The sequence below is a fragment of the Ceratocystis lukuohia genome (assembly GCF_044167205.1).
Source record: "Ceratocystis lukuohia strain C4212 chromosome Unknown Supercontig6_pilon, whole genome shotgun sequence".
Taxonomy (NCBI): Eukaryota; Fungi; Ascomycota; class Sordariomycetes; order Microascales; family Ceratocystidaceae; genus Ceratocystis; species Ceratocystis lukuohia.
Genome location: NW_027263525.1, coordinates 793,365 through 810,288, shown reverse-complemented (window position 1 = coordinate 810,288; position 16,924 = coordinate 793,365). Strand labels below are relative to the sequence as shown.

General features: G+C 48.6%; 3 protein-coding genes across 3 annotated transcripts; 2 read left to right on the top strand and 1 right to left on the bottom strand.

The window, feature by feature from the left end:
* Window positions 1–235: 235 nt before the first annotated feature.
* HOO65_060197 (WD repeat-containing protein WRAP73) lies at window positions 236–1,850 on the bottom strand (the record flags this gene model as incomplete). The annotated part of the gene is made up of 3 exons (XM_071003848.1): window positions 236–808; window positions 865–1,679; window positions 1,826–1,850. The coding sequence occupies 3 exons, from the start codon at window positions 1,848–1,850 to the stop codon at window positions 236–238; spliced, it is 1,413 nt and encodes a 470-aa protein (XP_070857547.1).
* A 380-nt stretch (window positions 1,851–2,230) lies between these two features.
* On the top strand, window positions 2,231–4,679 carry HOO65_060196 (Cyclic pyranopterin monophosphate synthase accessory protein; the record flags this gene model as incomplete). The annotated part of the gene is made up of 2 exons (XM_071003705.1): window positions 2,231–3,701; window positions 4,051–4,679. 2 exons carry the CDS (start codon window positions 2,231–2,233, stop codon window positions 4,677–4,679), a joined length of 2,100 nt encoding a protein of 699 aa, XP_070857546.1.
* A 7,262-nt stretch (window positions 4,680–11,941) lies between these two features.
* HOO65_060195 (FYVE-type zinc finger-containing protein C9B6.03) lies at window positions 11,942–13,251 on the top strand (the record flags this gene model as incomplete). Its single annotated transcript, XM_071003913.1, has 2 exons — window positions 11,942–12,595; window positions 12,865–13,251. 2 exons carry the CDS (start codon window positions 11,942–11,944, stop codon window positions 13,249–13,251), a joined length of 1,041 nt encoding a protein of 346 aa, XP_070857545.1.
* Window positions 13,252–16,924: the final 3,673 nt, after the last annotated feature.

The window sequence follows — 16,924 nt, the reverse complement described above, 5'->3', positions numbered from 1 at the left end:
ATTAGCATTAGGTTAATTACTATAAAATTTATAGTTGGTTCGGTTTTTGTCTTTTTCTTCATTGTCTGTCCTGTGTCCTTTGCCCTATGTCTCATTACACTCTTCTACGTCTTCTGCTTCTTAAAGTCAAACGTGTCATCTACCCGCACTGTTCCCTCCTCATCCGCAAACGACATCTCAGCCACATCCAACACCTTCGGTCCCGCTGGCGCCGCGCCGTGCAGCACCTTTGCGCTCAAATGGGAATTATCCCCCATGACACAGCTGTATCAAATGCTGCATCACCAACGGCCACAACCAACCCGTTAGCCCCATCATGTATGAGCAACAGCGGCGGTTCGGTCTGTGCAGAAATCCACGCCGCGCGATTCTTCGGCCCAGCAATGGCCCCAGGCTTGGTAGTTGGCTTACGCAGTTGAGCGGGAGAGGCCACAGGGCGTGGGCCCCCAAGGAGAGGGTCCCAAACGTACACAGTCGACGGAGCAGTAGAGTCGGTCGTACATGTAATCAGTAGAAGCTCGGGTACTAGCGGATGCCACGCCACACTAGACACAATGCCGTGGAACATAATGACACTACGCAGATCAACGCTGTTAAGATCCCAGATCCAGAGTGTGCTGCGATGGGCTTCGGTCACCGTGGCCAGCAGTCCAGACACACAGTCAAAGTCGGCGAGGAAGCAGCCCGAGACCAGATCTGAACTACTAGCAGCAGTGGTGGAGGTTGTACGTTCGGGTGGCGAAAAGGCATGTGTGGCGCGAGTGAATGCAGGTAAATTGTTGGGCTGTTGTTCTTGTTCTAGCCAAACCTAATGTTTGTTAGTACCACTAGCCTTTTCTCACTTGTCAAGGGTTGGGATCTTACTTGTAGTGTATCTACCGGTGTCACAGTTTCCGGGTGAGCCAGTCTCATCATCTGACTGCCAATTGTTAGATCCATAATAGTCACGGTTGGCGTGTAGTCACAGACAGCCGCCTTAGTAGTAAGTCTATCCATGTGGAAATGCTTCACTCCTGCTCCAAGATCAAAGTGTTGCGCCTCGGCACCAATATCTGGCGGTCCGGCCCACGTATTAAACAAGTGACCGTCTGGCGTATACATCAACATTTTGTGGCCATGGGCTGCGCTCTCCCACACAATTAACCAGCGGCCCTTGCTTGCCCACAAGACACCCTGAGCATCAACAGTGTCAGGGTGAAAGGCGCGCTCAACACTTCGCGACCCCGGAAGATGGATGCTAATGGAGTCTTTGCCATTAGTCCGCGTCAGCAGTGCTAGGTGATGCGAGCCAGGACGAAACGAGAGCCCACGTGATACGGATGGTGGCTGGTGGAACTTGGGGTTCGTGACCTCCACGACTGACGACGTGGCCAAGTTCACTAGTGCTAGCTTGAGGCCAAAGTGCGAAAACACAGCAACTTCGCTATCTGTTGGTCCAAACTGCACGTGTGTCGGCTTAGCCGATGATGACGCCGGGTTTTTGACTGTAGCCTGGAAGCTTGAGTCTAATGCCGAATACACCAACAGCTTATCGCCGGCAGCTAGCAGCACCTTTGTCGAAGATGGGGCCCACACAAGGCTGAAGGCCGACGAGGCTGCGTCATTAGGAATGCTGATCTCATGGACAACCTGCAACGTGTTGATCTCACGCACAACGATACGCGCCTGTTGCAGAATAGCTAGCAGTAGTCCATCAGGGCTAGCAACGCAAAACTGTGAGGCTGACGAGAGCAGGACAAGGCTGAGGGTTAGATTAGTTGAACAGGTCTGACAGGTCTAGGTAAGGCACAGCTGGACGAGTCTGAACGGGCAAAACTAGACATACTCTTAAATATCGGCGAGCTAAACATGATGATTTATTTGCAACGAGGGTGAATCTGTAGACAGACCCCAAATCAAGCCTAGAAGATAGGTTGGTGACATTAAACAGGCTAGAAGCTGTTGGCATTTATTCTTATCGATAACGCCAAAGTAGCACCTTCCTACCTTTTATCAGCTGCCAATGATATAACACCCCAGCACAAACCCCAAGTCCCTTTTACTTCCGTCCTACTGTTCTTATCACCGCCGGATTGCGAACAAGGCAAGTGCCATTTCTTCATCGGCAAGCTTTCCACAAAACGAACCAAGTTTCTCCAACCCAAAGCAATGCTCCTTCCTTTTTTTTTCTCTTACGCATGAACAAATTTTTGTTCTTTCCTCATCTTGCCTCATCTTCTTGAGCCTCGTGATGAATCGCTTTGCATCTCTGAATCGGAGTCTCAGCTCCAGCAGCAGATATGGCAAAAGAAATCATAGCCTAGCCTTACTACCGCTAGCGTTATCACACGACTACGTATCAGCGCTTCGGGAGAGCAAATGCGCCTCTTGGCATTACTATCACACGAACACCTCAAAGGGGATTCAGCCACAAATAACGCCACCCCCACCAGATGGCCTGGCTAAAGGCCATGGGTCGCCGGCTGTATCCCGGGAAGACCAACCCGGTGCCGAGGGATTGCCCGTGGCTCCGGCCGGTAGCCTCTCTACCCCGCATTCCCGCAATCGAGACCGGATCAAGGAGGCCAAACCCTTCTCGGACTTTCTGACAGACACCTTTAATCGGCAGCACGACTACCTACGCATCTCTGTCACCGAGCGCTGCAATCTGCGCTGTCTATACTGTATGCCTGAAGCAGGTGTTCCGTTATCTCCGCCACGCAAAATTCTCACAACCCCGGAAATTGTCCTCCTCTCGTCGCTCTTTGTCTCACAGGGCGTCACCAAGATACGGCTGACTGGGGGCGAGCCTACGGTACGGAGCGATATTGTCCCACTGATGCAGCAGATTGGCGCATTACGATCGCGCGGTCTGCGCGAGCTATGCATCACCACAAATGGGATTTCACTACACCGCAAGCTCGATGCCATGGTTGATGCCGGGTTAACAGGCATCAATCTAAGCCTTGACACGCTAGACCCGCTACAGTTCCAGATCATGACGCGTCGCAAAGGCTTTGATGCTGTGCAAAGGAGCATCGACCGCGTACTTGCCATAAACCACGCCTCCCAGCAAGAGACCGGTATGCCAAAGCTTAAACTCAAGATCAACTGTGTCGTGATTCGCGGTGTCAACGACCGTGAGATACTCCCTTTTGTCGAGTTGACCCGTTCGCACAATCTTGAAGTGCGCTTCATCGAATACATGCCGTTTGATGGCAACCGCTGGAACAAGGCCAAAATGCTCAGCTATGCAGACATGCTAGATATAATCCGTCGTGTGCACCCAGATGTCCATGCTGTTCGTGGTCATGCCAATGACACTAGTAAGACGTGGCAGGTGCCAGGTCACGTTGGCCGGTTAGGCTTCATTACTAGCATGACACACAACTTTTGCGGCTCGTGCAACCGCCTGCGTATCACAAGCGACGGCAATCTCAAAGTTTGCCTTTTTGGCAATGCCGAGGTTTCGCTCCGTGACGTGCTGCGGCAGGCTAACAGCGGCGATCCCATTGACGATAACGCTCTAAAGACTTTGAGAAAAGCTGCGTCGCTCACGACAGCTCAGAACGGATCTGCTTCTTCTACAGAGCTACAAGCTTTATCCGCGATTGAAAACCAGCTCTTGCATGTGATTGGCCAGGCTGTCAGGCGCAAGAAGGAAAAGCATGCGGGAATTGGCGAACTGGAGCATATTAAGAACAGGCCAATGATACTAATAGGTGGGTGAATTCAAGCACAGAGTCCTCTTTGTCTTTCTTTTTCTGCAATATTTTGGCGTCTTGGAGTACCTTGGCTGGCTATTTCTCTTCAATACACATCTACATACTCTCTCCATCTATCAAAGCCAAGTCCGTAAAGCTTAACAAATTGGTGCTGTAGACCGCCCACTTCCATCTCTAAGCTATCAGCCAGCATCTTGGCTGCGGCCCTCTTACAAATCGTCGCGCTCCCCTCTTCAATTTGTCGGCCGAATTCAACACTTTTCAACAACCCACTGCTACATGAAAACCAGCCACAATAAAACAAGCAGCCCCGCCGAACCCAAACATGACTCCCCATGCAGATCAGCTTCCGGCTCCACTCCGACTAGCACCCTGTCTACATTATTGCCGCCTCCTGCACCCCCAACACCTGAGCTCACCCACGTCTCGGCCTCAGGCAGTGCGCAAATGGTTTCTATCTCACACAAAGCTGTAACTACTCGCACAGCTGTGGCCGTCTGCCGTGTAGTCTTTTCGTCTGCCATGGCACCACGGCTCATTGCAGCAAATGCTGTCAATAAGGGAGATGTACTAGGTGTGGCACGTATCGCGGGGATTATGGCAGCTAAACGCACAGCCGACTTGATCCCTCTATGTCACCCACTGGCACTCTCGCATGTTGCTGTAGACCTGCAGCTTGGTGGAAGTGGCGACAATGCCAATGGCGAGAGCAATGACAAAGAGGGGCACAAAAGAGCGACCACACCGTGCACATCCCCGCCCACTTCCATTTCCTCTCACCCGCATGTTCTCCATGTCAAGGCTACAGTCACGTGCGACAACAAAACGGGCGTCGAGATGGAGGCACTCACGGCCGCCTCAACAGCAGCCCTGACTGTCTACGACATGTGCAAGGCTGTTGACAAAGAGATGATCGTTGAGGGATTACGCGTAGTTCTCAAGGAGGGTGGAAAGAGTGGACGATGGGAATTGTGAGACAAGGGTGGAGGCAAATGGAGGTGGTCACAAGGAAGAGGGGAAACGGCCAGGAGGAGAAGGAGGGCCTGAAATGCAACGCTATACTAACTATGGCCGGGTCTAGACAGAGACTACCGATTCAAGCCGAGATTCTGTTGAATTATATGATACACTACTACAAACAGGAGCAAAAACATGTACAATATCCTACAGCTTTCTATGTTCTGTGAAGTGACAAAGACACAGCGATCATAGCAAGAAGCGGGATCAATGATAATCATGTTGCTGCCCCCCCCCCCCCGCTTTTCTCTTTCTTTAACAGGGAAGGGATGATGATCCAAAATGCGGGGCAAAGCATAGCCCCTCGGCCTCCCATTTGCTCTTTCCCTCTGTGTTTATGCGTATGCCCTGATTGGTCAGTTTCGGGCCCTCTCTCTTAAGAGCCATTAGTAAACAAAGCAAGAACAAGAATCTCTTACCTCCCTCCCTCTCAAGAGGCCGAAGAGGGCCTCGTAAGGGCTGTAAGGAAAAGTCGAAACGAAGGCCCCCTCAACATCCATGTTTCATGCTCTTTTCCTCCCTATTCCCGCAAGTTTCGTCGAGCTTCGGTGCGGCTTACCAAGTCGAGCCTTCCCACTAAGCTAGCGGCTTCTCCATCACGCTGTTGTAGGGGGGCCTTTTATCTACTACACGCGACATAGTAGCAGTAGCGCTTTCTTCCAGTCTAGCTTGCCCATTCCATGGCGTTAAAGCTAAACAAGGCCAACAAAGAAACTCCGTCGACGACCCGGTCCGGTGGGTGATTGTTTCGCTGAGCCGGTTCGTTGAATTCGCGTGTTGGCTTTGTAAAAATGAAGAAGGAAACTACGTACGCCATCCCTCCCCCTCGTCTGATGTTGCGATACTAGCTGTCGGGTTGTTCTTCTATAGGGGCTTGTTGGTGGCTTAGAACTTGGGGGGTTTGCCTGCTAATTATCCGTTGTGGCCACAACCTTCCCTAGTGGCAGTCTTGCCATTGCCCTTTTTTTTTTTTTTTTTTCCTTTATTCGCTCTATTTTTTCCTCTTTTTCTCTTGTAGCTCACTTTTTGTGTTCATCCAGCTTCGTAATATTGATAAACAATGTCTTGAGACATTATCAAACTGCATCTCTGACATGCATGTGATGCTCCTCCCTCTGTTATTGTTACTAGTTGTTTATAATTCCGCTCCTTCAATTCTTGTTCTCTCTGTACCCCCACGTAACTTCAGGAAAAGTCAATAGTCAAATATCTCTTAAGCACCACCGTAAACTTGTCCCATTACAGCATACTTAATATAAAGCGCCTGTGTGTGGACAGCAACACGGGCTATATCAGACATACCCGGATCTATAACACAACATGACTACCCTCGAAACTGTACAGTTATCATATAAGTATATACTACGCATACTACATTGATGATTCCAATATAATGCAACCCCAAGGTATACTGCAACATGCATGTACACATACAACGTCATCTACGCCTACGCAAGAAGTACATCCCCCCCCTTCCCCTTTAGTTGCCAATTATAGAGACAGAGTCTTTGCATCCAACAAAATTCTTGCTTTGTGGCTTTCCTGCTACAACCTAGAAAAGCAAAGACCACGTGCAGGAAATCCCTCGAGACTGGCGGTGAGCCTTTTGCGCTTTACTTTTGTGCGCTTCAAGCACCATTTTTATTTTTTTTTCGCCGTTCGTCGTTTAATGTGCCTCTGCACATTTATACTCTTTTTTTATCTTTTATTGTCTTAATTTTTTCTTGCATCACTATTCGTTAGTGGCTTGATTTTCGACATCTTATTCTGATTGGTCAAGAGCACGTCAGAAGCCTTATTCATACAAAACTTACGTCAACGGCCTTAAACAAGCAGCCAATCAGCGCCCTGCGATAACAGCGCGGCCGAGCAATTAAACGAACGTCCGACGGATCGGGTCTCGCTGCTTATGTCATCATCCATACCCTTGCTGTCTCGCTTTTGACAAGGGTTATATAGGTTTTTTTTTTTTTTAAAACCATCCAACTATCATGCCCTACCACACACAATTCACAAAAGTTGTTCTGTGTATCTTTGACTCCGCATGAATAGCCAACCAAATAAGCATAATCACTGGATCCCCCTCAGTCCAGTTCCTTTTGGCTGTCCTCCACACAAAAGTCCTTCTGTGCTACTGACAAGCAAAATCTTGCACATGTAGTAACAAGACACTTACTATTGTACTGGCAATCAACCCGTTATCTTGCCTGAGGATGTATTTACAAATAGGCTTTTTGCTTCACCGACTGCAAGTCCACGTCAACGCTTCACTGTCATTGTTCGTCGTAATTACTATATAAGACAATATATAAGATGTGCCATCTGTGCAGTCGCCCTCTTTTCTAGTCATATCCGCCATGTATACTACACTACACGGGTGATGTATAGGTAGGTTAACTAATTGGTGCCGTATGCACGACATGTACACGTAAGTACAAGCATGCATGCATACATCTAAATAGTGACGGCTAGTACGTACCTGAGACATGCAAGTACATCTATATTTGTGAATATACATCCATATACATTCGCCCGTCAGACCGGCCGCATCTGAAGTCTACCGACAACCTGCACGAATGATCCGACCATACATTTACAGCTGCAAAATCCGCTTAGCATTTGACTCGACCCTTGCCTGGCCTCTTTTATAAAGTCTGCCCTTCAATAGCCAAATCTACTCGGGCGGTGAGAGATCAAGCAGCATGCGTGCTGTGCATGCGATTAAGCCAGTCAGGAAAATCATTTAGACAGGCAAATTTAGCAAACTTGTGGCTGCACTAAGTAAATGCAGCGCCGATTTGTAGATTAGACCCAGCGCTAAGCTCGGCATGACAGCATTGGAGCCGGATCGATCTAACCTATCTCTTCAGGATTATCGGTTAAAGCAAGTCTCTCTATCTCTATCTTTCATCTTGATAGCAATGAGCTCACGTGCCATATTTCGCTCTGGCCCTTTCCTACGGATGTCCTGTCAACTAGTTAGTTCGAGCCAGAGCCATCCCTCGCCTTGTTCCCTATGCAGAGAGACTAGGTCTTTTGAGATGTATGCCGCTCGCTGCTAGTATTATGCACTAAATAGACTAATCCAGCCACTTTAAGATCGAAGGCTCTAGTTAACAGGCACCTAGTCAGGAAGACGATGATGCACTATGACTTATATATGTGTATATTTAGATTTATTTGATGTGCAGAAACGATACCGTTTATTGTCTAGTTCTCGCCTAAGCCGCTGGGCAGAGCTGGCTGTCGTGAGTTGTGTGTACGAGAATGAGTAAGATAGTAGGGTTAACACCACATCGTAGGGTTAAGATAGAGACTGTGGGGCAAACGCTAGTAAGTTAAATTGTCACGATCATGAGACCAGGCAAATAATAAGCTACATGCAGGTCAACAGCCAGAATTTCAAGTGGGCCAAAACTAAGAGCCAAGCCCTGTTTTCCTTTGCTGATACCTTCTACTCTTTTTTCTCCTCTACCTTGTTTTTCTCTGCCCACCCTTGTATATGGCCCAAGCGTCACCAACACGACCGCCTAAGAATGACGCATGGGGAGGAGAGAAGAAGGAAGACAAAGGGGGGGCTTGTCTATATGCCTCGTTATTTTATACCTGCTGCTTCTGCTTGATACTAAGTACAAGCATAGGATAAGACAAGATAGAAGAAGCCATGTACAAACAAAAAATAAAATAAGGCAGAGGCAGGCGGCCAGCCGAGAGAGCACGGGGGATTAGGGAGGAGAGGAAGAGGTGAAGGGGATTAGGGCTTTGACTTACGTGGGATGTTTGCACCGCGGGTCCGGAGGAAGGATAGAAGGAAGTTGATATTCTCAAGCTTGAGGCTTGGGGCTTGGGGGGTTTCGAGACTTTGATGAGTGCTGGCTTTTTTCTTGCCTCATGTGATGATCATAAATTACGAAAACGGAGAACGAAGACTAAAAACTAAAGAATGAGGCTGCTAGTTGCAACGAGACCTCCCCCCCACTCTTCCCCCCTTGCATTGACAAGGGATCAATGAAAGTGAAGGGATAACAGAGACAGCCTGGGGAGGGTAAGGAGAAGAAGCGTAACGAACAAACCACGTCGTCATAAAGACTCCCCCCTTGAATAAACAGATGGTCTATTCCTTTTCTTTTTCTTCTGTTCCAGAACAAGACCAGGCAAAACTCCCATCCCTCGCCTTGTCTCCTTGCTCGTGGCTTGATTACTACTAGTCTTTGAGAGCTTGCTTGGCCTTTGGCCTTGGCCCTGCTGTAGGAAGGACACACAACACAAACACTCTGATTTTGAGGGTGGTGCGGGTTATAGGATTTCCTACGAGGTAATTCTTGATTCTCGTTTATTTTCCTATTAGCGGCCTGAAACAAGAAAGAAAAGACGAGGACAGAAGAATGCATTATGGGGGAGATGTTGGTTGCAGTCGGTTGTAGCTATAAGTTGTCAATCCGTTGTTGTTATTGTTGTTGTTGTCGTTGTCGTTGTCGTCGTTGTTATTGCTGTGGTTGGTTCGTCTAAAGTTTATTTTGTCTTCTCTCTCACAAACTCAGCCCCCCTCTCCCTTATCAGTTTTCTCTCCTTCTCCTGCGGTTCTAGACTACCTGTCTTCTTTTTTTTTTCTTCTAGTCTCAAGTGGAAGAGGGCAAAGGCCAACTGGTAGCTTGTCTGCTGCCCATCGCCATCGCCATCGCCATCACTAATCCGAGCTTCACTGACCGCTGGGAGCTTTGCGCCTGACCTGGCTCATGCTTGCCGCTTGCTAATTGCGGACTACCGTTGGCTGGAGAACAACTGGGAACATCCCCGGGAGGAAGGCAGAAATTGGGAGTTTGACATCGACCAAAGATAGCAAAGATGGACTTTTGGGAGAGCAGAAAGAATCCTTCATTATTTTGGGAGCGCTGGTTGAGGTTCAAGACGGGCCTTTTGTCTGATTTGCCGGAAGATGCTTTAGGAGGGCCGGATGGGGGCCACAGTGGGAGAAGACTAGTGTGAGCGGCCTGCTTGGGCCTAGATTAGCAAACTGGCATGGCAAGAAGTTAGGTCAAAAGGAAGACAAACATGCAAATGACGGTTCTGCTAGCGTGAGTTGCTGGATAGCTGGGGAGGGGGCTTCTTAGATGACCCGTAATTTAGAGACCGAGACATGGTACGCACTCGGAGGTCTGTACTAAGTTGCACATCAAAGCCCGAGACTAGGCAGGGTGAGGGGAGGGTAGGCAGACAGACGGATGGATGTAGTGCCAAGTCAATGTTGCAGACCAAGATCGAGATTTGAGCTGGCTGGGGCTGCTACTGTGTGCGTGTGTGTACAGAGATCTCGTACATCTTAAACATGTCTGCTTTCTCATCTGTTCACCAACTCTTTTTTTTTTCCCTTCTTTTTGTCATTCCTTCACTTACTCTTCCATTCATTCGTGCATATAGCATACAGCCGTGCATGAATCAGATGTAAGACTGGGCGCTTGATGGAGGGACGGCGATAGAGAAAAGGAAAAAAAAAAAAATTGCGATAAAATCAAGTCCGGATGACGAAGGAGATGGGGTCATTGGACAACAATAGGGCCTGGCAGGCCTGCAAGCCTGCCCTAAAAACAGAAGCCTCAGAGCCTAGAGCCTGTAAAGCCTAAAGCTTCGGTGGCCTACCTCACGAGAGCCAGCACATGTTTCAGCCCCACATCTACAGCCTACCCTTTCCTGTTCTGGAGTGGGTGGCCGTAGCTTGCCTGTTCTTGGCTGGGCGGATAAGTTCTAGGCTCTGTAGGCTGTGGGATCTTGTAGGCTGTGGGCTTTCATTACGTGCTTGTGGGCTATGGGCTCTATAGGCCCTGGGTTGCTACGGGGAAGGCTTCCTGTTCTTTTTACAGCAGGGAGCAAAAAGTGAGAAAGAGAAGGAAGGTCGCAGGAATCAAGGAGGAAGAGAAAAGAGGCTCTTAATAACATAGAAGGAGAGATAACGAAAGCAAGAAGAGCAAGCATGAGCAAGCATGGAACATGGCAACTCGCAGGGCACCCTTCATTCTCGTTTTATAGCGCCCTACTATCTCGTCCCGCTTTCTGTCTGTCTTGCTCCTGGGTAACTGCCTGCATTTTGCATCAACTCTGCGTTTGCCTTTAGCCTACCTTTCTGTCCAATCAGGACCCTGTCGTTGTCTTTGAGCACCTTCCCAGCTGCTTGGACTCCCTCCCTCCCCTGTCTCTGTTGCCTTTGCTTTTACCTTTTTTTGCCTTGCTGTCGTGTGCTTTCCACTTGTGCTTCTGATAACATCCGTTTGTTCTGGTCGTTCTTGCTCCTGCCTGGTTTGTGTCTGACTGCTTGTTTCTACTTGCCTGTCTACTCTTATCCCCACTTTTAATTTCCTCTTTAACTCTCCGTCTGTCCACCACCCGCCTTGCTTTAGCTTTGCTTGTGATTTCGCTCTTCTCTTCTTCTTTTTCCACATCAAGTTCGTCATTATAACTCACTTCTTCCTGCCTTATTCTCGCCCATAAGCTGAATCCCACTTCTTCATCCTCCCATTCTTCGCCAACCTACCTGTCAATTAGTTGTCCAGTCTCACCATATCTCTCTCTACCTCTCCCTTTCCACTCTCTGCTCTTTAATCCCATTCCTCTTTTATTTAATACCGGTCTCGTCGCTTTTGGTACTACTCGACTCTCAACTTTACCTATTTAATCTACTTTCGTCTACGCTCCCCTCGCTCTATTCGCTCTTGCTCTCGACTTAATTCTTTTATCTCTGTCTTTTCTTTTCTTATTCTTTTTTCGCCCTCCTAGAATATTATTTTACCTTTGCCTCTAGTCTCGGTCCTCACCGTCTTGACGCTAAAGATACGTTGGATTCAGATTCATACATCCATTCGAACCAAATCCGCACTAGGCTCTTCTCGTTTCCAACCACGCGTTTACATCCATAATCACACATAAAGGTAAACTTGTCCCCGCAAGTTTCTGACGCTTGCGTTGCCTTAAGCCTCGTTGTAATCACAGCTTTTGTTTCTTTTCTTTTTTTTCTTTTGGGAAGTTTGATAACACGAAAAACAAACGCCTGGGTTTTATGGTTTCTATCTGCTTAGCTACAAAGCACTGCTGTCTCTGATCTTATACCCTCAATTCCTCATCTCACCATCCTCCCATCCTATTCGCTATTTCCAACCGTAACCATGAATATGGTTGCTACGCATGTCCGTAATTCCACCCATATGGGGGCTGGAAACACAAACCTCATCATGCCTATGGTTCCCGATGCGCAACAATACGGCCTTCTCAACAACCTCCATGCTGCACACACTGTTCGCACCCAGACACAGCACCAGCACCAGCCACAACCACAACTGCCACCCCAGAGTGCACATACACAACATGGTCGTCATTCTCGCTCACAATCTTTCCAAAATATGCCTTCTGCCCCCCGCGACTCTCGCCAGATCTCTCCTCTAAGCACTAGCGGCTCAAATACCAACCCGTCAAACACCAATGGCAGCACACCTGTTTCCCCTCAAAACAATTCTAGCCGCCGCGACGGCGCGCTGCCTGTGTACATGCCTGCTGTTTTACGCCCCAATTTGTTCCCCTCCAAGAAGACCCGTCGCTCTCAGCTTCAAATCACTCAGGTCCAGTCTCCCATTCAGGAGAACCAGAAGCTGGACCAGCAACAGCAGCTTCAGCAGCCACCAGTCGACGTTTCTAGCTCCCATGGCTCAAATTCATCTAACGATGGCTATGTCAAGGAGCGTCGCAATAGCATTTTGAATCTAGCTAGCTATGCGTTGCCTCGACTTGGTCGTCGTCGCTCAACGCAGGATAGCAGATGTAGCGATGACGAATGGGCTATGGAGGCCTTTCCTGAAGTTACCTCCGAGCCTACGCGTAAGCACTGGAAGGTGAGTGATTTCATTTCTCTTTACAAAGTTTTGGTATTTCTATGTCTTTACACATGTTCTCCTGTCTTTGTCAGCATGCGACCAGGCTACTCGTTTTTATGCGTCTTTTGCTGAGGCAAAGGTAGAGCTGGGCATGAATAAGACAGGCTTGAACGCGACACCTGATCTAAACCCCTCTTCCTGTTACTCGCTGCCTACATTCTTGCCCTTGTTCCGTTCGTCCGTATTAGGCTTAATTACTAATGCCATACTCCGACTTTTCTTTATAGCCCGATACTGCTGTTACAACCTGCGACGACCCTGTCTGTAAAAAGACCTTTAGCTACTTCACCCGTAGACACCACTGCCGCCGCTGTGGCAATATCTTCTGTGATCCTCACTCTAGCCTTGAGGTGCCTTTGGATCAGGATGCCAACTATAATCCTCGCGCCTCAATGAGCCGTTCGTGCCGCCACTGCTTTGACGAGTTCCAGAGTTGGAAGAACCGCAACAGCAACAGCCCCTCTAACTCGACTGCTTCTACCGAGTCTGAGGTTATTTCTCAGAGCCCTGTTGTGCCCTCTCCTATGCCCCAGAATGGCTTTTTTAAACCTACTACTAGCAGCCAAGAGGTCGCCCAGAGCGTACCTCGTGACTGGAACTGGAGCACATTCTGAAGCACAAGCTAGCAGTTGATGCATTCTTAGCTTTGTTACCTTACCTCCGTCATATTCTTGCGACATGGGAATACCAGTGTGGAAATCACTGCCCATTTGTTCGCCAGTTCTCCAAAGTGCCTGCATACACTCTTGTTTATACAGAGCGTGGTATATTGTCATATTACCAATGCGACTCCGATAGATGAACTGTTGGAGCGGAGGCTAAAGCTTCTTCTGCTGTTCATAAGTCAAGCTTTGTCTTTACGGCCACTCTCAGTAGATAAACCTAGGCTGAGAGACTGCCTTAGGTTTTCTGTCCAATCAAGTTTGGTGGTTTGTTGATGCAGCTGGCAGATTGCCCATCCCCGCTTGTCTTGGAACATACTGCACTGCACTGCACTGCACCGCACGGCCTTCCATGTACCGATTTTTGTTGTGTCCGTATTTTGCTGCGGGATGCAGCCAAACCATCAATTAGATGTGCCACCCTTGTGCCGTCTGACCTGTGAGGGTCCTTGATTTGAATATGAGCCCAAGACTATATTCTATGTAGCTCGTTGTTGCTATCTCCTCACTCATCAGGTTTCTCCACTTCCAGTGGCATTGTGCCATATCTCCGTTTTTTATGAGCCCTTTTTTTTTTTCTGGATGGCTCATGATCAGGCCCGGAGTACAATGCATTGCAGCAGGTGGGGGTAAATAAGACTTGGTCCTAGACTGATGCAGGCTTAGGGCCGCCCTGACCTGCATGTTCTTGTGTTCACGATAGTTGGGCCAAGGAGGATGGCGGAGCGGTGGATGGGCGCTGCGAGCGGCATCTCGAGCCATATGTGCTGTGCAAACACAGCTCTGCATGGGCGGAAATCACCGGCATTGTCAGTTGCTTGGACATGCATGTGGCCTAGTGTGGTCTACAATGGGAGACTTGCTTATAGGTGGCTTGCAGCGCTGTGTCCTGCTATGGGCCAGTCCCTTCTCGGGTCTCTTCCCCTTTCGCACACTGGTCTTCCGTGTATCTGTGAAAATTCCTTGTTCTCCCGATTCTTCCTCTCCTCTCATCAAGAGTGCATGGACTGCAGATGGGCTTGGTCATACTTCCTGTCATCCTCTTCTTTTCTTTAACCGAAGTTGTCTCTTTTTCTTTTCTCTTTCTTTATTTATTGGTACTTTTTGGTATCATTCTTTTTTGGAAACGTCGCTTTGGCCTTTGCAACTATCGTGAACCCCCAAAACTTCTCCTAGCTTACGCTTGACAATCGCACTTTATTGTTTTTTTCTGTGTTCTTTTTTTTTCTTTCTAGCACAGCGCCGGTGGTTTCTCGGCTGGCCTGAGACAACCGAGTTTTGTTTTTTTATCTTAAATTTTCTTCTCTTTCATGCGATACTAGGCGTACACGCAACATGATACACACTCTTATAACTAAGGTCTTCCTCAAGTTAAACAAGCTTGTTTTTTTATAAAGATTCATTTTAATTATATATTTGACTTGCTCTTTTTAGTTACGACTGGCTCTGATATTTGCAAACTGTTATCTATACAAAACTTGGACACGATATTAATACTATAAATACTATTCAGGGTATCTAACTATCTCATTTTGTGTCTATGCAATGGGTGCAAAAAGAATCTCCCCATCTGGGAATCGAACCCAGGTCACCTGCGTGACAAGCAGGTATGATCACCACTACACTAATGAGGATGTTATTGAACGAGAACTCACGATCATAAAAGGGTATATATAAATAACTGCGTATGCGCGGCTACTAAAGGAAGCGGTGGACGAGACAAGACAAATCCTAAAAGCCTGGGCAGACAAGACACCCGGAAGGCTCGCCCGAGTGCTATGAGTCCCAGGACACATGGGCATTAAAGGCAATGAGCTAGCCGATGCCCAGGCTAAGTTAGGATGCCAAGAACTGGCAACAGAGCACCGCTTCAGCCTCGCAGGAGCACGGAGATGGAGAAGAGACCGGTTACGTCTCGACTACGAAGGGTGATGGAAAGAACAAAAAGGATACTTTCCACTTGGAACTGGCGTCTCTACCGAACCCCCTTTCCGTACCTCCCGCCTCAAGGGGCTTACAAGAATAGAGCTGGGCCATATCTTCGCGACTAGAACTGGGGATGGAGACTTCGACAAATACCACGAGCGATGGGGACACAACTGCCCACTTGGATGCAGGACTTGCAACCAAACAAAGGAACGAGGCAACTGATGGACTTGCGGGGGATTGCCTAGACTATGGGGCCAAAAGTTTGCGGATAAGCTCTTTTAAAACACGAAAGCGACACGTTATGTCGCCAACGTGCTTCGCCGCAACCTGAGGCTCATCCAGGAAACACAACAACCTGAGCCTGGGCTCAGCTGTATGGACAACACAACAGCCTCCACGTTGCCCATGTCTATGGCTACCGTCATGCTATAGAGTCCAGTCTATAGGCTCCACGTCCGGCTTGGGGGACCTGTGCTCTTGCTGACCAGGCTCAAGCCACCTTGATTCATGGAACAACACATGGCCAGTTCACAGTACTGATCAAAAGCGAGGTCATCAGTGGCTACTAATTACATAAGGGTATGTAGATGAAGGTTCATAAAGCTTGACAAATGTGTGATCTTGGCATCCTCTGCCCAGGTGAGCCCTCCTATTTGGGCCAAGTGGTCTTCAAAATTAGGAAAAGAAAACTCCCTGAAGGGGGTGTTGCCTTGCGGCTGGCAGAGCAGGGACATGTGGTGTTCCCAAGCATTGCGGTCCTCATACATTTTGTCCATCTACGTGAGCAGTTTGGTGACTTCTAGGTCTGGCATCTTGAGCTTGCGAAGACATTGGCGATCTGTGTAACGATCTATGGACCATGTGTGGCTCAGGCTCTGTCCTCACCAAACCGCAACACCGTGTGTTACAAGCCCCTCAACCTGGCCCTAGCTTTAGCCCACAAAGAAGACTATGTTGGTAACTGTGAAACACTGCTCTCTTTCCAAACCACTTAAAAGTCCCTGACTGCAGGACCCGGTTTGAGCGCTCCTGGGCTCCATCAGTCTCGGGGTGAAATGCAGTAGACAGTTGACGGGTGATGCCAAGTTGGCGGCATACCTCAGCCCGGAAAAGGCTAACGAACTGTAGGCATTGATCGGAGGTGATAGAATATGGGGTTCCGCGATGGGCGAATAAATGAGCTAGAAAAGCTTGAGCGACATCAAGGGCAGTGGAGGACTTCAGTGGTATGAGAACTTTTGACTTGGACAGGGCGGTCAGTGTGGTGCAGTTAACAGATAGGGGAAGGTCAACAATGATGTCAACTGCAATTTCTTTCCATGTGTACTCTGGGACGGGATGGGGAGGGGTTTCAAGAGGCCAAATTCTTTTTTTGTTCACGCCAGATTTTACTCCGGCCACAAGTGCCACAGTTTCCCACAAAGCGACGCACATTTTCAGTTAGCCCGGGACAGGCATAGGAGCGGCTAACCAGATCCCGTGTGATGGTAGTAGTGGTAGGGTGGCCTGTCAGGCTCGAATCATGAGTGGCTTGGATTATCGCTATGCGTAGTGGTTCGTAGGCGGGAATCCACAGGCGGTCACGCCATAAGAGACGGGTCTCTGGGTCGAAGGAGCATTCACTGATCTGCTAAGGCAAACGCTAGCTATTAGGGAAAGTGTGTGTCTTTTCTTGTACTGCTAGGCGGGCTTGCTA